At 27.4% G+C, this 21,803-nt stretch overlaps 1 protein-coding gene across 1 annotated transcript in view; it reads right to left on the bottom strand.

Moving 5' to 3' along the window:
- Nucleotides 1-11,489: 11,489 nt before the first annotated feature.
- Nucleotides 11,490-21,803, bottom strand: part of LOC142320144 (adenylate kinase isoenzyme 5) — a 113,199-nt gene continuing 102,885 nt past the window's right edge. The window contains exons 8-10 of the mRNA XM_075357825.1: nt 19,765-19,878; nt 13,092-13,256; nt 11,490-11,945 (exon numbers count right to left, since the gene is read on the bottom strand). Coding sequence (XP_075213940.1) covers nt 11,583-11,945; nt 13,092-13,256; nt 19,765-19,878 — 642 coding nt within the window. The 3' untranslated portion in view covers nt 11,490-11,582. The remainder of the gene's footprint in view (nt 11,946-13,091; nt 13,257-19,764; nt 19,879-21,803) is intronic.

Here is a 21,803-nt window from a genome sequence, read left to right as displayed (position 1 = left end):
TAAAAGAGAGAACAACTGAATATTAACTTTAAGGAAATACACTGGTTGCTTAGTAGGAGATTACAACTTTCACTATCTAAGAAAGAATTTTTGTACACGACTATTCTGAAACTGATTTGGACCTATGATTAATAAATTAATTCACCTGTGAATACAACGATTCCAAAACAAATTACTGGGAAGCATAACAGAGCCGCCTTGATTCGTAAGAAACAATGAGATACACGAATATCTGGATTTACCGTACGTTCGAGAAGAAATGTATAAACTGCGGGTTGCGCGAAGTATTTAGCTATTATTCCTTTTAAACATTAGTGGAGATGTTGGAAGGCTACAACGACATATTGGACCTTGGTGACTTTAAGTGATTTGAGTTTGAACCGTATAAACTGAGCGTTACCCATCAATTCATTATTTTATCACTTCGTTCAATTTCATTTATTATTTTTTCATTATTAATCTTAGTTTTATTTTCATTTTTTCTCTCAGCGTTTCATCGTTTTCCTTGTTTATTAATCCTTTGTTTGTTTTTGTTTTGTGTTGAAATACAATGATACCGTTCGCTGACTTAACTTTATGTGTGTAAAAAAATTAACAATTAATATAATCCACCTTACCAGCACGTTGATAAGTTCTCTAGATTTTTCGGCTTTCTTTGGAAGCCATCATCAGGAGCTAAAATTAATGCATTAAAGTCAAAGTTTAAAAATCATAGTTGAATTTAAAAAAAAGTCACGACTGTTTTTAAATTTAACTATGATTTTTAAACTTTGACTTTAATGCATTAATTTTAACTTCTGATGATGGCTTCCAAAGTAAGCCGAAAGATCTAGATATCGTATCAACGTACTGGTAAGATGGATTGTATTATTAATTGTTAATTTATTTATTTAAAATATCAGCGGTACCATGTTTGAGAAAATAATTTTGTGTAGCTACATTGATTGTTCTGTGTAGGAATATTAGATGGTAATTTTTGATGAGTTTCGATGGAAGCCTCTCTACAAAAGATTGTATGTGATCATATTTACTATGGTTTCTTTACTATTGTAACTGATTGTAAATTTTATTTTGAGACAAAAAAAAATTAGTTGTGATACTGTTTAGTACATAATCATGAATTAAGTTCATCAGTAAAAAGCGTGTCAAGATATATTAATCACACAGCATTAAAATTTATGTTTAATTATTTAAGAAGTCTAAATTATTTTTCTATTTTTAATATATTTCTGATAACGTTAAAAAAACACAAAATTAGTAGTTTATTTTGTTTTACTCCACATACTTCTGCTTTTTTAATTAAAATAAGATGGAAATTTACCATATTAAATATATTTTTTGAATCGGCCACAAAAAAATGCGTTTAATTCTGTTGGGTAAATCAACAAACAAATCGTCTTTATAATCAGATTCTTTTGTCCTCCATTATTCTTGAATAACTTATAAATCTCTATTGGAAGGAATGTGACATTATCTTGGTCTAAGATTAGAGAAACGCCGGCCTCCGTGGCGCGGGTGGTAGAGTTTCTGCCTTTCATCCGGAGATCCCGGGTTCGAATCCCGGTCAGGCATGGCATTTTCACACACGCTACAAATCATTCACCTCATCTTCTTAAGGAATACCTTAAGGTGGTCCCGGAGGTTAAACAAAAAAAAAGTTAGACAAACGTGAAATATAAAAATGAAACGTTGAAATAAAAACGTATAACCTGAAGAATCGACTCAAAATTCTATACATTATATTCTCGCGTAAATCAAAATTATCAATCAAAGAAAAATTATCAGGAATCCAGGTATTTCAATAAAATATTTTGGGAAGGATAACTGACACCCTTATTTAACGATCTCATGTTACAATCAGATGTACCGATTATAGAAGATTCCAAGCACTTTATTAAATCAGATAATTCCTAGCAATTAGGAGATTACACCGGAACAAGAGCTCTAGAGGCCGTCCGTCAAAAGTTTCTTTCGCTTAATTTTAATATTTGAATTTCTAAATTCAGTACCGATTGTAATACATGAATGAACATATGAATTAATTTCTACTAAAATAGATTAAAGTTTTCCATTCATTAATGAGAAGTTTCAAGTCATATTTCATGGTCGCATATAAGTCGCTGGACGCTCCGCTTCTTCAAACAAACTTATCTACTGTTTGTAAAACATTGTTTTTTAATGAGTATTATTTCTACTTCCTGGTTGTAGATATATAATAAAGATTTAAAAAAATATATTTCTATTACATAAAAAAAAAAGTCGAATTGACTTAATATAACTAGGAAATGACGGATCAATAACAAAATGAAGGAATGGCAGAAAAATAATTTTATTTTTAAATTGATGAAATCTATATTATATTTTATAATATATTATAATTTAATATAATTATATTTGATAATTTATATATTATATATAATATATATCTTTTTTTTTAAATGAAATACATTGAGTTTAATCGAAGCTGTTAATTAAAGCTGTAAGCGAGTAATTAAAGCTGTTTATATTTTGGAATACAGAGTTATCAGGTGTACTTTCTTTTTTACTTCCTTGTAGAAGTAAAGGAAATATTGTGATCGCGAAAAATTTCGCTTTTCAGATATTAACAGAAATATCCATTTTGACCATCACTGAATAAATTTTGATTAGTTTCGGCGTGACGTCGGTATGTATGTACGTATGTGCGTGTGTATCTCGCATAACTTAAAAACGATTAGCGTAGGATGTTGAAATTTTGGTTTTAGGACTGTTGTAACATCTAGTTGTGCACCTCCTCTTTTGATTGCAATCGACTAAACCAAAAGTGTCCAATAAAGCCCAAAATCCAAAGACGTTTTCTTAACTGCAGTAATAATCCCTCATTGAGAACTTTTCAACAATATATCATAAGCGGTACTTATTTTCATTGGTTCCAGAGTTATAGCCAAATAAAATTTTAATTAATGAAATATTTGGATCTTACAAGAGGAAGTCCCGTCGGTTCAAATCAGACTTCATTTCCTTTATTTTTAACTTTTTCTTTTAATTTAAATATACTGATCTATTAATAACTATTAACCTCTGATTGTAAAAAAAATTACAATAAATAATAATTCAAGAATAATAATAAAAAAAAGAAAAAAATATCAAAAGTTATTAATGAAATAAAATTTTATATACTTTTAAAAATGTGTGTATGCAATTTAATAGACGTTCAAGGAAGTCATGTGGTGTTCACATAAGATTTTTTTCTTTTTTTTTAGCCTCCGGAACTTACTTCAAAGGATGAATGAAGATGATATGTATGATTGTAGTTTTGTACAGTCTCAGGTCCGACTATTCCTGAGATGTGTGGTAAATTTAAACCCAACCACCAAGGAATACCGGTATCCACGGTTTAGTATTTAAATCCATATAAATATCAGGTATATTAATATACTAATAAAATAAAAAAATAAAAAAACAGTTATAAAGACGGACTTTTTATTCATACAAATAGTAAATTACAAATCAAAAAACAATTAAGGTGCTAATAAGTTTTTTTATATTTTATAAAATCGTTTTTAATTAATAATACTTATTAGATTTTTCAGTAGATATTTGTGCGTTAATAAATTATAATTTTCATTATTAAAAAACAAAAGATAATTTTTTATTCGAAAAAAGTTGATTAAAACGTAAACTATTTTTGTTTTTGTTAATTTTTAACAAAAATAAGTGAAAAAAGGTAGTGCCATATTACTAAGAATGCAATTTCAACGGTATAAAAGGACAAAACAATAATTATATACGTGTTCAAGACACGCTCAGGCATGTACGCAGAACACCACACAATATATCAATAACTTTCTTCAATATTCTTTGACGCCCATAGAAAATACATAAAATATAACTATAAATCATCAATTTTCTGATAAATTAGTTTTCATTGACTTATTTTTATTCATAGACCTGCTAGGAATAAAAATAAATATTTACGATTAAATACAATTTTATCTAATATTAAGAAATTAATTAACTAATTGTTACTACCTTATAACACAAAAACTACGCATTAGATTAAATTTAAAACTTATTTTTATTTAAAACAATATTCAGATAAGATCTACAAATATTATTTTATTATTTAACTATATTTCTAAGCAACTAGTTATAATAACAATTATTATTTAATTATTTTAATATTTTAATATTTTAATTTTATTTAATTATAAAAATATATGTGGGTGCTTTTATAACAATAGAAAGATAAATAAATTAGCCCACACGCACGGGAATATTAAAAAAAAAATCAATACAAAGTAAGCTTTATAATATTTTTAATGACTTATAAACCATCAATACGTAGTTTCAATAATGGTGATTATTACTAAGTGCAATATCTTTTTTTTCTTTTCTTTTTTAAACAAAAACTATAAGGCACATTTTCTTTTAACAAGTTTTATTTCCTTGCATAATAAATCGCTTTTTTACAAAAAATTATTTTCATATATAAATTGTTCAGAGTTCTTTAATCAAACGGCTTCCTTTTAGTTCAAATTCCAATCAAGAGTATTATATATTTCATCTGTCTTCTAAAAACCGATTTAACTGAAACTGACAAGTGCATTAATACACATTTATCAAAATCACAATCATAACTTATCTATGTTTTAAGTTCACCAGTTAATATTCTCAACTAAATTTTATATCACGCGTCAGAATTAGAATTGGAACTGTATACGCCACAATAATTTAAGCTTGGCACAGATATATATATATATATATATATTTTTTTTTTTTTTGGGTCAATTTTATAATAAAATCCTGGACTGGATAATTTCTATAATCTCTCAAAATATTATGTAATATCTTAATAAAACTTTGAAATGTAGATTACTCTCCTTTTTTTATTATGATGATCCTAACTATTTTTTTTTAGCTTGTTTCCTTACCACCCTGGGCTGGATTCACTGTGAAGCATAGCAAAGCCCAGGAAAGATGATCCTTCTTTCTTTCTTCTTCCTGTTTAGCCTCCGGTAACTACCATTTAGGTAATACTTCAGAGGATGAATGAGGATGATATGTATGAGTATGAATGAAGTGTAGTCTTGTACATTCTCAGTTCGACCATACCTAAGATGTTTGGTTAATTGAAACCCAACCACCAAAGAACACCGGTATCCACGATCTAGTATTCAAGTCCGTGTAAAAATAGCTGGCTTTACTAGCACTTGAACGCTAGAACTCTCGACTTCCAAAATCAGCTGATTTGGGAAGACGCGTTCACCACTAGACCAACCCGGTGGGTAGGAAAGATGATCCTAACTTAATCTAACATAACCTAACCTAACACACTTTCCCGTTATCTCAGTCACTATCAATTACTCATTTTATATTTAACTATTGATTGCAATCTAACATAATTAATCAAATTACGTAACTTTACCTTTCTAAAATTACCGGATCCTATTTTCACAAACACTATTCCAATAATTGCTAATTAAAAGTAACCGTTGTTAATGACTCTACATTTTCGTTACGTTAAAAAATATTTTACAACCGGATTAATGAAAAAAAAAAAAAATGCAAATATTATTAAAACATATTAAAAAAATCATAGATTGTAGCGTTTAAATCATTTTGCTAAGTAGCTCAAATAGGTAAAAATATATTAAAAAAAACACAAAAAAAATGATTACTATAAATCTGTTCTGAAAGGATATCTTTTTCGTCATCAACTACATGAGGAAAACTGGCTCAAAATAACTAAAAATTTAGTAAAAAAAATTAGGTACTTTCTTTTTATCTGCAAAGTAGGCTGAATAATAATATATATAACAGTTTCAACAGATAGGAGCATATCATTATTTAAGAAACCAGTCAGTTAATCTTAAAAATTTAGAATTAGACTAAGAAAAAAGGTTACATATAAACCAACTAATCAAATGAATGCGAGGCAGTAAATTAGAAATTAAGAAGTGCCAAATAATGTGCATAAGTGCAATATTACTAAGATAAAAAAAATATATTTTTCTACAATTAAACTATATTATTATTATTTTTTAATCTATACATACATAAGTAAAGATATTTGGCATCATAAATATTTTAAATTTTAACAATTTAATGTATATTAATGAAATATGTATAATATATCTTATATATAAACAGTTTTCTACTTAAATAATTTTGATGTACAAAATAATGGTACTGGTATATTTCTTAGTTAAAATACTTACGATTGCACAATAGCAATATTAATTGCTTAATTATGAAATAAATAAAAATATATTTAATTTTCTAGACAGAAAACAGATACGTAGTAAAAAGAATAATAAAACAATATCAGTACCTTCTTCACAGCCACTATAACTTTCCCATATCACTCTTTTTACTACCACTATTTAAATATATACAGTCTCAACATTATTTATGGAAAAAGAAAACTAACAATTTGAGATTCCATAATTTTTATAATTTCAGGAAATAATTTCTGTTTGAGGAAAACTGATGTATCATATTATTGAAGAGTTATAGTTGGGTTTGAATTAAGACAAAAAAAATGATTTTTTTTACGATTGTATTATAACGTTTGAATTATTATGAAACAAATTTTAATGACAAAGGTGTTCAATCAATCAAAAGCCTACACTTTTCAACCACTGACTGTCAGAAACGGGTATTTTTTAATTTATCAGCTGTTTTTTTACTTTGATTTTAATTTTATTTAGTAGTTTGCAAGGAGAGGTTAATTTGAAAGTGTAACAATAAATAATTATAAATTTCTATATTATACTATTTTTAGTTTTGTTAATTATGTCAGATTCTAAGGAATTGTCTTTAACACCCTTCGATATTAATGAAATGACCAAAGGTATGACTAATAATAACCTATTGCCACAGAAATGCGTTCTTTAATGTATTTTTAGAAAGATTTAAAAAAAATATTCCTTTAACAATGTATTCTATCATTGATTTAAGTAAAAAATCCCAACATTTTCTCAGCTGTAGAAAAAATACGATATGCAAATCTCGATAATAGTTATTAATTCACTCTTGCGAAGTTTATCACACTCGTCAAGTCTACTGTTGTAACTTCGCACTCGTGTGTTGACAACATCGTTACAGGCTCTTTGTATAATGTACTATTATAAATTTTAACGTATCGCATTACGTAATAATATTAAAAAATCATAATATGATTTGTAATGTACAATTATCGTCAAGTGAACGTTAAACCTAGACACCTTCCCCCCTCAAAAAAAGCTGTTAGATCTTGTTTTTGAAAAAAAGATTCAGTTAAAAATATTCTGTACTTTAAATATATGAATTTAGATAAATATAGTTTAGAGTAAATTTAAAAAAATTGTTAATTTATACGCACATTGGTATGACAACGATTCATGGTTACACCGATAGATGTAGTTTCGTTGATATACCAGGGAATTCATTCATTCATCTGAAAAAAATAGCACAAGCCTTGTTTAATTTTAAAGGTATCAGAGAAATAGTTAATTATATTAATTTCTATTACTTTACATCCAGTCTATATTTATAAGTTGAAGGACTACTTCTTTAGATGTTCCAAGTAAAAATCTTTAAGAAAATTTGGAATAATCAATTTTTTTTGTCTGTAATTAAAATTGGAGCTGTTGAATGAATGGGTAACTTGAAAATAAATATAATTAATTTATTTCAAGTATGTAATATTGTAAGCTAAACGTTAAGCTACCTGGGAAAGTGGTAACTTCGTTTTTCATCCAGAGGTTCTGGTTCGAATCTCAGTAATATATAGCGTTTTTCATAACATGCTATTAATTTCCATACCGCATTTTATCTTGTTAGTTGGCATCAGGAAAGATATCTGGCTTTAAAATTTCTATCAAATCTTACTTTCATACTCTAGAAAAATACGGAAGGATAGGAAATTAAAATAAACTAAAAAAAAATAAAATAAATTTATTGTAACCAGGAGTGCTTTGGTGCCGGAACACTTTTGCTTTTTGGCAGAAAGTGTAGTGCTTTTTTGTAGATAAGTATTCATTGTTATTTTTCTTAGTGAATAAAGAAGGACACAGGTGTGGAAGAACACTAGAGTGTCCTAAATTATAAAAATCAGACTGTACGAAAATGGTTCTTGATTTTGCATATCCGTAGGCAAACGGCCACTAAATAAGTCACTAAAAATCTAATCCACGAAAAAATTAAAAAATTTGTCATAAAAAAAAAAATAAGTTTTGCCTCTCATCGATTTAAATAACGTAATGAATGTGCATTTTTCATAAAATTGTCATTTAGTCAGTCGCCTGTGGCTCTGGATTCACTCTTGCGGTCTGCTAAAATACAAAATCAGACATTCCGATACTGGAAAATTTACGACTGGATCCGTGATTGTAACTAAATGAGAAATATTTAATTTATAATTAAAACATAATGTGTACATTCAAAATTTGCATTTTTTACTTTTTTCCAAGGATTTTCTACTGAAAAAATTGAAAGTTAAAAACTTTTCTGAAAAAAGAGTAATGATTTTACTTGTGTATTGATTTATATATAAATAATTCAAATAATTTATTAAATTATGATTAAGATAATAATTATAATAATGTATTCGATTCGGCTTGATTAATAAATAATTTTGTATTTTTAATAAATTTTAATTGTTAGCTTTTTTTTTAATGCGAATAAAAAAAACTTAATGTATATAATAAAAGTACATAATCAGTTTTCACTAGGCCTCTTTCACTTTGTAGTAGTATAACTCATTCATCGAATATTGTTTCACCGCGTAATAAACAGAAAATTCGTTTACCCTTATAATTAATATCAAAAAACTTTTTCCATTTTTTGTTGTTGAAAATTTTGATTTAATTACCTAATCTAATTTCATTAATACTATAAATTATGGTCCCATATATTTGTGTCATTTATTTTATTTATATTATTTATTAACGAAAATAAATTCATAAATATAAAAAATAAATTATTTTTATCATAAATTCATATATAATGTAAACGTATATATTTTAAAAATAAATATTGATAAAAACAACTATTAACAGATAATAATAATAGTAATAATAATAATAACTTTGGATTTAAATACAGTGAATGACTAATAAATGATTTCTAACGATGTGGCACAAAATTCACCTCAGTTTTATATTAAACAACTAATATGTACACGAACAATAAGCAAAAATTATTTTAATGATTAAAATAATGTATTTGACTTAAAATAGTAATTAAAATATGAAATAAGTAATTCCTATATAACTATATTATAAATGTACTTAACTAAAAATAAATTAGAATATTAACGCTTTACTACAGCGATACAAAATATTAATAATTAACTATTATTAATATAATGAAGGTTCTGGATTCAATTACCGACGACGATCTGAAATTTTACCTTGAGATAGAATTGCTCCGAGTCAGCCAAATAAATAAGTTGCTAATGATAAATATAAAAAAGGTTACAAAATCTAAATAAAATATGCATTTAAAATATTTAACTTTTAAATAACACATAAATAAATAGATTTTACTTAAATCAATGTATGAATCTACTTATTCATCAATTTCAAACATTAAAAAATCTGTAATTAATTATATAATTATCTGATTAAACATCTGTAATTTAACAATTATTCTCTATAAAAAGTTTAAAACTGAAGTGTTAAAATTTTTAGCTTATAAAACTTATGTTTATAAAATAATTTGTGGTATAATTATTACGAATGTCGTATACAACGTAAGCACTCGCATATATATATATATATATATATATATATATATATATATATATATATATGTGCTTACGTTGTATATAAATTATTCTTCTAAAAAAAAAAACATGTTGTTACAATTGGTTACGTTACGGTAGTTACCAGAATGAAGTAGCTGCATTAAATAGTAATATAATTTTAAAATTATGACAGCATCTTAAAAATAACTGTAGTTATGAGTTTCTTAATGAAAAATTTTATTTTTGGTATCTCCAGCAATATTCAAAAATTGCAATATTTCAAAAATTCCAGCAATGTTATAAAAATATTTTATAATATTAGTTTAAAAGACTTATCATTAAAACATAGTAACTGTTTTATGTCGTTTAAATATGGTACATCGTAGATAAAAAAATTAAAATATTTAAATCTATTTTTTAATGTAAAAATATTTTAAATCAAAACAATTTTTTTCAAATAAAAACTTTATTAGGACAACTATTTTAAAGAATAAATAAAAAAAAAAAAAAAAATTAGATATAAATTACCGTAATAAAAAAAAAAAAAAAAATATTAATTACAAGTTTCAGTCAATTATTTTGCAAATTTTCCTATTATTTTCGTAAAGTTGGTAATGTCTCCATTTCTTGTTTACGTTGTGTACAGCATGTTCGTGATTTTCTAATTAATTTTTTATAATAGGTTGTGTGGTTTTGTTATTTATTTTCTCTCACTTCATTCATAACAGTTCTTTCACTTTCTATTATTAGTAATTATTTTATTTGTTTCTTTGGGTTCAGTAAATGAACTGCCAGTGAAATTAGAGCTAGAAAATTCTGGAATTCTTGATGTGAGAATAATGTAATTTCTTCAGTACTTCCCGTGAATCTTCTTTATTAAAAAATGTTAAAATGATTCTGCTTATTTTTTTAGAATATATAACATAATTCTACACAAAATTCTGAAAATTTTAATATAATATTCTCATGGAAACATTCTTTTCTTCCTCGGCTATTGAATTTTACTTCTCAAAAATTTTGAATTCATTTTCCCGAAAATCAACATTTCACAAAAACGGATTTGAAAAATCAATTAAAAATTCCATGTTTATGATAGGAGGCTGATTTTAGTGTCAAAATTGTCAGAATTCTATGTTCTATTAGTAACACTGAAAACAAGAAAAATTGTTTTTCCTACTTATGGTCCCTACTTATGGACCATAATGGTTTAATAAACCATAATGGTTTTATTAATTAAACCATAATGGTTTAATAGATCGCATCACATATAATAATTTGTTAAAATTTTTTATTTCTATACTTTTTGTATAACAATTTTCTTTTTTCAATTAATTCTTACGTATTATAAATTGTATAAAAAAAAAAGGAAATAAGTTCACGCACGTTTTTGAACTTAATTCCAAAATCACTTAATTAATGATGTTGTACTGAAATTATTGAAAAATCGGTAAAGAAAATTATTTTACTACAGTTATTTTGAAAAATAATTTTTATGAAAATGACAATAGAGGAAACCAGTCCTACTTTGACTGTAACATTTATATTACGAGATATAATAAGATAGACTAGTAACTAAGAAAGAAAAAGAAACAAAATTTGAGAAAAAAAATTATTAATGATAATATTTTATCCAATTTTACTGAGGGAAACATAACCAAAAGATGTATACAAACGTTAATTTATGCTCATAATAAAAATAAAGAAACAAAAACAGATAAATTTCTTTCGTTAAAATTCATTTTTTAAGAAAAAATCTGTTTAAGTACCGCTGAATTTAACTGCAATCTTCCAGTTTATTTCAATTAACGATTTTATAGTTACCAAGTAATACAATGTCAATTATTATTTAATCTAAAAGGCACATCATAAACTACATATTAGAGTCCATAGGATATCTGCTGAATTGAGCATTATAATTGGATGATTTATTTTGTGTCGGTAATGTTGGTCCACCAAAAAGTCCACCGTTTGCTTGATTAGTTCTATTATATTCAGCGAATGTACGTTCGATATCGCTGACTCCTGTAGGTGGTCCGTAACCGTTAGCAACAGGATGATGCACTTCCTGCCCGTCATCTTCTAAATCCTGAATCGTTGTATTATCAAATCTTAAATCTCCATTCGGGTGGTGCGGAGATGCCGACATATCACCTTTCAAAATTTTATCCGCTTGCTGTAGTAACTTCTGCGCAAACTCATCTTGCACTTGAACCGAGTCTGTATCTCCATCGATCTGGAAAATTAAAGAAAAAAGTTAAAATTTCGATTGACTGTTTCAAATAAGTTTTTTTGGTAATGTATATTTTTGAGGTAAAGAAACCGTTCACATCTATCCAATAAGTGTTATCAAGGACTCTTCTCCAAGCTAATTTTACTACGCGTAAAAAGTGATGCTATGATAATTTAGCTCAACAAACTAATTAATTATTCGTGTTATAATTAATATGTGTATTAATTATATATTAATACACATATTAATATATTCCGTGTTTAATATTCGTGTTTAATATGTTTATCTTCATTTTATCTCGCTGTTTATTTTTCATTTCAGTCTATACAGTTGAAGGAAGGTATTGAACAAAGGTGATTTAATAAAGGATCAGTCCCTCAATTTCTCCACAACTCGGTAAAGAATCAACATGCAACTTCTTATTTAATGGAACCGGAATTCAATTTATTTACACAGTTCAAAGGGATCGTCAAAAAAATATATATAAGAATTTTATCATCTTCGTAAAAAAAAAAACTGACCACTGTAACCGGGTTTGTTGAGTAAATTTATAAATAAATTCCAGATTTGGATCTCCGGTTAAGTGAGAAGAAACTCAACTGAGGCATTGTAAAAAGTAAATTTGAAATATACGTCCAAGCGGAAAGTAACTGATGCCCCACTTAATCAACCGATGATACTCCCCAACACTATGTAGGCTTTGCAAAGTAAGTAATGCACCTTTAACATACGAAAGTAGGATCGTTAATTACTCTGCCGTTAATAATTCCTAGGATACAATTTCCTTAAAATTGTTCCATAATTATCTTAAAATACATAAAAAAATATAAACAATATTATAAAATAACAAAATTGTAAATTTAAACATCGACATACTTAATACACAGTATTATTAATGCTTATTAAATAAAACACAAACAATCGTTTAAAGTATAAAATACACGGGGGTACCGTATTTATAACTCATATTAAAGTATAATAATAATAAAATGTAATAATAGTAACATATAAATAATATTTTCGTAAATAAAATTACGATAATTTGTAGAAAATCCTTACTCTAAAGTACTTTATATCACACAAGTATTACGTTCATATCGTTATTTAACGAAAAATAAATTAAATTTATAAAATTTACAATAAACGTACAATAATTAAGCGATTTTGGTCATCCAGCGTTTTGAGCATCGGTAATGTCTGCTCACGGAAGAGTTCCAACCGACGTCGGAATGCTGCAATACTGTCGTCGAGACGCCCGCGTCCCAGTTGCAGTTTGGAGCAATCCAGAAGTATAATAACCGGCTCTTGTTCGTACTGAAAATTCATGAAAAACAAATCGATATATTTATTAATGAATATATTTTAATATACACTTTTTTTTCTATAAATTAATAAATTTAATTCCCATGCAGTCGAAAGAAGCAACTATATTTTCTGTAATACAGAAGGGTTAAATATATATTTAAAAACATGTATTTTGTAAAATATATATTTATTTATTTCCAGGAAATTTTTCTACGTTTATTTTCTTATTTTAACCAAAGATAAGTAAGTTTTGGTTAGATCTTATCATGCAGATTGGAGATGAATACAAAGAGTAAGTGAAATCCATCACAAAAAAACAAATGTAAATAAATTTAATTTTAATAATATATAAGCTACGAAATTTAATAATAAAATTCGTAAGAGTGAAATAAAAAACTGTTTCATTAATTTATAGAAAAATCTATAAATTTTTTACTCTTCGTGACAGTCAGCACTGAAAATAAATTAAAAAAAATTTAATAGAAACAGTTCAAAAATAAACAAAAAAAAAGAAAAAATTCTTGTGCAGTTCTGCGCAAGAATTTTTTAACGTTATTTTATACTTTTCATTATTTTATTTTGTTTAACATTTTTTTTGTGTAATTTTTGGGGCAAAAAATTTACAGAACGAATTAAATGAGAAAACTAAAACAGGTATAATTTAAAAAAAAATTAATATTAAAACATATTTTTTGCTTACAAGAAAACTAAAATATTATAACCGTAATTTGATGAAATAATTTATTAAAAATAAGTAGACCCTGCAGACAAGGATTAGTTTAAACTTACCACTGTGACTTACTGCTAATCAAATATAGAACAATACAAACTCAACATAACCTCAAATTAAGGTTATGATGTTCATTATCGAACTTAAATTTAGCGTATCGGTAACTGAAGAACGACTTAACCAGTCTTCATGTAATTTTCACATGCACAACTTCAGATACACTACTACATCGTATGAAATTGATCGAGTAGCTTAGGAGATTTCCGAGCTATAAATTTTATGTCAGAGATTACCCAAAAGTAGACGTATAGTCCGGTTTGATGTCAGATTGAGTGATTGGCCCATTTTTTTTTCACGAGCCTACTATCACAGGGAATGTTTATTTCGACATGCTACATACAGCTGTACGTTTTCCCGCAAGTTGACCAACTGAATAAGAAAGTAACATTGCTGTAATGTTTCAACAAGATGGTGCACCCTTACACTTTATCCTAGGCGTTCGTCGCGCTTTCAATGAAATATTCCCTAATCGTTGAGTTGGTAGGGCTGGTCCTCTGCTTTGGCTTCCGAGAAACTCAGATTTGACCCCCTAGATTTTTTTCTATGAGAATACATTAAAAACGTTGTCTACAGTGAAAAATCAGGAATGTACAACATTTAAGACAATGGATCACCGCTGCTATTGTCACAGTTACGTCTGCCATGACCCAGCAGACCTGAGCGGAAGTCGATTATCGGCTGGATGTTTGCAGAGCGACCCACGGAGCTCATATAGAAACATTCTAAGGTGTGTAAAAAACTTTTTGAGGTGGTGAATTTAAAAAAAAATTACTCTTATTGTCTTTAGTAGTTTCTGAGATACAATTTTTTAAAATTGTTGTCACCTTTTTCGATGACCCTAGGCCTATATGCTATATATATAGGAAATAACATTTTAGACGAATGGTATTTTCGTATTCTCATATTTCAAAACGTAAAAAAAAATTCAATTTCATCTCCCAATCCCACCGTGCGTTCCTATTTTTTACCGTACCTTTATTCGAAAGGTGGTTAAAAATATTAATACGCAAGAATTTTACTTAAGAATTTGATTTAGCTTATTACAAATAATTCGGTGATCTAGTGTTGTACAAGTCGCCGATAACGGCTCCCCAAGTGTACGTGAAAATGTTCCGACACAATTAACTGTTATATTTTTTATTTGATCCTGGTCATTACAAAAATATCAATTTGTTAAATTTAATGTTCAGTTTAAAAACTACATCATTAAAACAAATTTTATATTTAAATAAAAACTTTACTTGCATTGTTATTACTATTACTATATCGTTAGTGTTATTATGATTGCAATTATTATAATTATTATCAGCCTGTATTCTTAATATTAAAGAAATTATACGTTTTTCAGCCATGATATTCTGGTTTAATGATTGTAAATCATCGTATTAAAGCAACAATTTTAATAGGTTACATGTCAGAAAAACATTGATTTAATTTTAAAAGCTTAATTGTGTGATTGATGCACTGATAATTTCTTGATAATGCACTTTTTTCAGGAAAGAAAGAAAATGTCCCATAATTATTGGCAGAACAAATTATCAACAATCCTAAGCTCCAGTATCAAACCAGTAACAAATGATAATTACCATTAACGATTCAAACTTACCTTTGAACAATCAATAAATGCATTGATAATAGCCAAGTACATTTCTGAATAGTTGTATTCGTAATTAATAATTAATTCTAATTAATAATAATATTATTTATTAATTATGCTCATGATTTTGAAATACTGCCAACAAATCTGTATTCTTTTTTTAATCCCGAGCAGTTTGCGAAGGCTGATTGTTATAAATAAATCCTAGTTAATCGGAAACTAAAAGTGGCACTGGCAGTGCAGTTTCGTTTGATTAATTAATATTGTTCTTTAAGATTGATAAAATGAGTAAAAATGGTGCACTGCTTACATAGCTTATGTTACTGACTCCCCTTCCATTAAAATACTTACCCAAATGAGATTTAATATTAAATAATAATAAAACAATTGATATTAATTTTTCACTTTTGAATAATTTTACACAGCGACTGTTACTGTTGATCATGTTAACAGTGTAAAAATGAAGCTTCCTTCAACAGGAATGGTGTTCAAAACTACCACAACCAGCGTATCTGGAGCGACAAGAATCCTCATGGTACCTTCCAAAGTAGCCATCAACAAAGATTTTCCCTAAACATATGGACAGGTATTTTTAATGACTATTTTTTCAGTCCTGTCATTCTACCAAAGTGTTTAAATGGAGAAAATTATCTTGCTCATTTAACCGAAAATCATCCACATTTTTTGGAACATCTACCTCTACAATTTAGAGGAAATATGTGGTTTCACCGCGATGGAGCTCCAGCACATTTCAGTCAGTTGGTATGAAATTTTCTGCATGAAGCTTTCCATGAAAAATGGATAGACCGCGGGGGCGCTGGCCCCCGCGGTCTATCTCTCTATAGAGAGTCTATCTCTCTCTCTCTCTCTCTCTCTCTCTCTATATATATATATATATATATATATATATATATATCTTATCCCTGTATTGGGGTTTTTCATTTGTTCTCAATAAACGCGAAAACTACTGACCCAGTCATTACAAAATTTTAACTGTAGCTTTCGTATGAGCTCCAGAATGTTCACGATAGTTCAAATTTCAACAATCTCAATTACATGCAATATTATTATATATTACACCAGAATATAAAATTATGCAGTTAGCAAAATACAATTTACTGAAAAGTAATATTAAAAAGTAAAATTTAAAAATTTATTACAGATGTAAAACCAATTATGATTAAAATTAAATTAAATTAAAATTTTAGGTTTGGAAAGTGAATAAAATATATTTTTTTAATATTGATAAACTAAATTTAACCAAAGAGAAGTAAAAATAGTATTATTTACAAACTTAAATTTCACAGGTTATGTTAGAATTTTTATTATAACTTTTAAAAATCGTGTTCTAAATCTAACGAGAGTAGATATATAGAACTGATAGCAGCTATTGACAAGTTAAAAAAGAAAAGTTTTTCCTGAAGACTAAGAAACTTTAAATGTTGAATATCATATTCTATTGGAACACTGGTAATCGATTGTCATTCAAGAAGTATGGCTGAATGTAGAGCTAGAAATATAGCTTTATTTCATTCCGCATCTTTAAAACCTTTTCCTTTCATTTCTTTGATTGTCTTACAAAATCAAAACAAATAATTATAAATTTCTCTGCGGCTCACATTATTTTTATCTTGAAGCATCTTCAACTTATAGTTTAGTAAAGTTTTAGAATTTTGTTTTATACATCGAGTCCAAGCATTCTCTTCAGTTATTGAAAGCATCTTTTTTACAGTAAAATATATACAAATGGTGGGAGTTTATTTTAGTCAACTGCAACTTTATGACAGGTCTGATATTTAAGCCATGGATTTCTTATTTGTAAGATCCATTTGATTATCGCATTTGAGAAAAGTTTTCTCTTAATGTAAAAGTCAAGATGCTGTTTTAAATGATAATGGAGATACCTAATGATTGACAAATTTTTATTTTTCCATCGGACAACTCAGAAATTATGTTCAATTTATGCTGGGCGGTTATATAAATTAAATTAAATTATATAAGATAATAAGATAATAATTATATAAGATTATAAATTAAATTGTCAAGTGTAAACTTGAGGTCGCCAACTTCACTAAAATTAAATCTTTAAACTTTTATGAATTTTTAACTGTCTCTAAATTCGATAGCAATTGAAAATAAGAAAAAAAATAATAGTTCTGGCATACATAGAACTATGTGTGAGATGGTTAATAAATGGGATGCAAATGAGACTGAAAAGTAAGAAAATAATAATGACTTGAAATTTAATTTCAAATAAAATAAATTTAAAAAATTAAATATATTGAAATTTCAATCAAAAAATTAATATTTGATGGCAGTTACGGTAATCGTGAGATAAATACTAAATAAATATATGAAATGAAAAATTAACTGTTTAAATTTCAGTAACCGAAAAGTATTATTGTTAAAAATATTGACCGACTTAACTTGATAAAAGATTCAGGCTTTGAAGTTAATACCCAACAGATCTGATAATTGACCCAATCACCATTCTTATTAATTTCAGAATATTAAAAGCTCGCTAACACTTTAAGGTTAAATAGAAGCATTTTACGTTATTTATACTAGGGGACCCGTACTACTTTCATCATCAGTAAATAAATCAATTTAAATTGTAATATATAGTTTATTGTGTGATTGATAAGACTTCCTTCCAGACAAAATTAATTGTGCATCGACCCTTAGGTTTCATCACTTTCACATTTTAAAGAGATTTTGCGCGTGATAAGGCAACGTACAATTGTCCACTGCTAAAAACTGGTTCAGGTAGGTAGATTCCCACTCGGTCCTTGCACCTTTTTGATGGTCATACAAAATGCTAACTGTGTAGGAAATTATCTACATTTAAAAGAAAACGGAACAATAATATCTTGATACAAAATGGAAATGGAAAGTAAAATTGAACTGAATTTAACGCCGTTAAATCAATTCGAGGCAGAATTACCCGTCGCCCAACGTACACATCTGATATAATTTCCACGTCCAAACTGTTGTCATATATTTTTCTGACTATCAGTCTCATTCCATTTAATAATCCTCTCACTGGATTTAAATTTCGCAGCAATATTAAAATAAATAAATAGAAAAGTGGAAAAATACGAAAATTCCATCACCAGTTTCAACAGACAACTTCTACTCGACAACGGGAAGAACGCTACTGAAAAGGAAGATCGCTAACAAAAGTATTTAAAGCGATGCACTTGTTCTGTCATTTCTCAGTGCGTTAAACCAATAAGAGAGTAGATAAGAGTATACCTGCTTTTTTATTTGTTAATACGTCAATCGAATAAGATTAGGTAGCTGTGAGTTTGAGGGAAAATTTAGGGATCCTGTGGAAAGCTCATTTAATTTTATACAATTTTCTCAGTGTTTTGAGAGGGAACACATTCTTTGTCTTATTTAGTTGCTGAGATAGGGCGCGGCGGTTTGAGTGTATTTTTAAGAAAGACAAAATGTGTATATCCTCTCAATACGTTTATCGGAACCGAGTGAGCATTATCGGTGTGGGCTCATTTGATGTGCCTGACGTTGTGAGTGTTTTAAGACTTCAACGAAACTTATACTTGAATAAGTTGGTATAATATCTTGTTTTGAATGCCATTGTAAGGAAAAGTTATAATTAATTTTCGAAAAAATCCTTAAAATGTTGTTTGATCTCACTAAGAGTCTAAATCCTTTTCATAAACAATGGAGAAGAAAATAGGTTAAGCATTCAATAACCACTTAAAGGAAGTTCATTATAGTAACTTTCTTCTTAATCTACTAATTAAAAATAGTTGTATTGTAAAGTTTTTATAAATCATAAATATTTTTTTATTTTTTAAAATTTATTTTATACATAATTCTAAAAAAGTTCTATTCCTAACGTTTGTGGGTAATAAACCAACAAGTAGATTTTAAATATTATCAACGATTAAATCTCAGATTACAGTCGAAATTTAATAAAATACAACACGTTTATTAAAGGAGTAAATAATTTGTTTTATTCTAACAGAAAATTCAAAAATACCGAATAAAATACTGAATAATTTTTTTGCTTTTCAGTTTCATATCTTATTCATAAAAAAGAATTGAATCACTACATTCAAAAAAGTAAATTTAAGTTGTATATTCAATTTATAAATATTTACCTTTTCTTCAAAAGTCTGAACCTGAGACATTTCTCTAGGAAATCCATCAAGAATAATTCCTACGGCATGCATGTTTGATACAATTTGAGAATCCACTACTTGCATTACTACTTCCTACAAATTGAAAGAGAAAAGCAGTTAGACCAATAGTAATAAATGAATAAAAATATAAATAAAACTTCTATACGTATATATATATATATATACATTACTACAGTACTCATAGTTAGAGATCGTTATAACATCAATACTCTCATTTTTTGTTTAGCTTCCGAAACCACTGTAAGGTATTACTTCAGAGGATGATATGTATGAATGTAAATGAAGTGTAGTCTTGTACAGTCTCAGGTCGACCATTCCTGAAATGTGTGGTTAATTGAAACCCAACCACCAAAGTACACCGGTATCCCCAATCTAGTATTCAAATCCGTATAAAAGTAACTGCGTTTACTAGGTTTATTTGAACCTCAGAACTCTCGACTTCGAAATCAGCTGATTTGCGATGGCGAGTTCATCACTAGACCAATCCGGTGGGTTACTACAACAATACTGGAAAATGCAAACCGCTTTGCGTAGTGTAATAATGTCTACCTTTTACCAAATATTTTTATGCTATAATTTTTGAAAAATAATTTTAAATCTTAAATTGTATATTTCATTTTTTTTTTGTTGAAATTCCAGTACCTGGTTTTAATTATTCTACAAATTTATTAAAATAGTAATGAATACAAATAGTCTTTATATTCTCCATCTAATCTACAAAGTTTCCAAAAAATCCCGGTACACAGTCTTTTTTTTTTTGACAAAGATACTTTATCAAAAATCATATCAGCACAGTTTTCATAACCGAAAAAGATAAAAAAAATAATTTTTTATAAATGTTTACTAGGAAAAAACCACTTTTGATTAATGTTTAAATTTACCCCTAACTTATTATTATTCTGAAACGCGTCAACATACAATAAAAGAATGAAGCTAAGAAAGGTATACATTACTCATCATACAAACCATAGTGTTCTTAGCAGGAAATATAATAATAACTATTATCTTAATAACAACAATTTTATTAGAAAAACTCAAAACTTAGAGGAAAAACTTTAAAGTTTGAAGAGTAGATCTCCCATGACCTAAAAACTCAATTAACAGTAGATATTGACGTTTTGTCCTCTTTTAAATTATACCGTTTATATGTCCGGAAAGTTTAATATAACCTTAATTCGATTTGAAAATCAGCTTAGAAAAATTTAACACTTAATAGTTCTAAAAAATCCATTAAAACGGTTCAATGAACAATGATGCACTATTATGTATAACGAGAAAAAAGATTGCAAATTCAATTTTTTTTTTAAATTTTGATCAAGGTATATCAATTAAAATTATTTATTTTTTAATAATTAGTAAGTACTTGACCAGATTATAGTTAGCGCGGCGAAAATAAATTTTTGTAGGGTATGAAAAAATACAAAATTTTGGTTTGGGTTCGAATTCAGAATCTTCCAAATGAGAAGCAGATACGCTACCATTCTACCACGGAGGTTTAGGTCGTTGAAGTCTTGGCTAACATTTTATAATGTACACATTCTACACACAATGTGTAAAATTTTATTTTAAGCCTTAATTATTATTTATTTAGCGTCATTAACAACTCTATTAGTTTTTTTTGTACCTGATCATGATTGTTAATCGATCCTGTTCTCTGGTCAATATTTATTTTTATATCCGCTTTATTCTATTTTCACAGAAAAAGGATAGATATTATTTATATGACACATCTTCCCAATAGTCATTTCATTCCAAACAGAGAGAAACGATTTCATATTCTGTACTAATTATTCCTGTTTATGTTGTTAATGTGAATACTGCTAAACGATACGATGGTATTTATGAGAAAATTACTTTACTGCCATTTTTACTTCTTTGTACGAAGTAAAGAAGTATTGTATTGGCGAAAAATTTCGGTTTTCAGATTTCAAAGGAAATATCCATTTTGAACATCCCTGAATCCATTTTGACTATTTTCGGCGTGACGCCTGTACGTA

The sequence above is a fragment of the Lycorma delicatula genome, chromosome 2 (genome assembly GCF_047948215.1).
Source record: "Lycorma delicatula isolate Av1 chromosome 2, ASM4794821v1, whole genome shotgun sequence".
Taxonomy (NCBI): Eukaryota; Metazoa; Arthropoda; class Insecta; order Hemiptera; family Fulgoridae; genus Lycorma; species Lycorma delicatula.
Note: the sequence above shows the minus strand (reverse complement) of the source record. Positions and strands in the feature narration are given on the sequence as shown.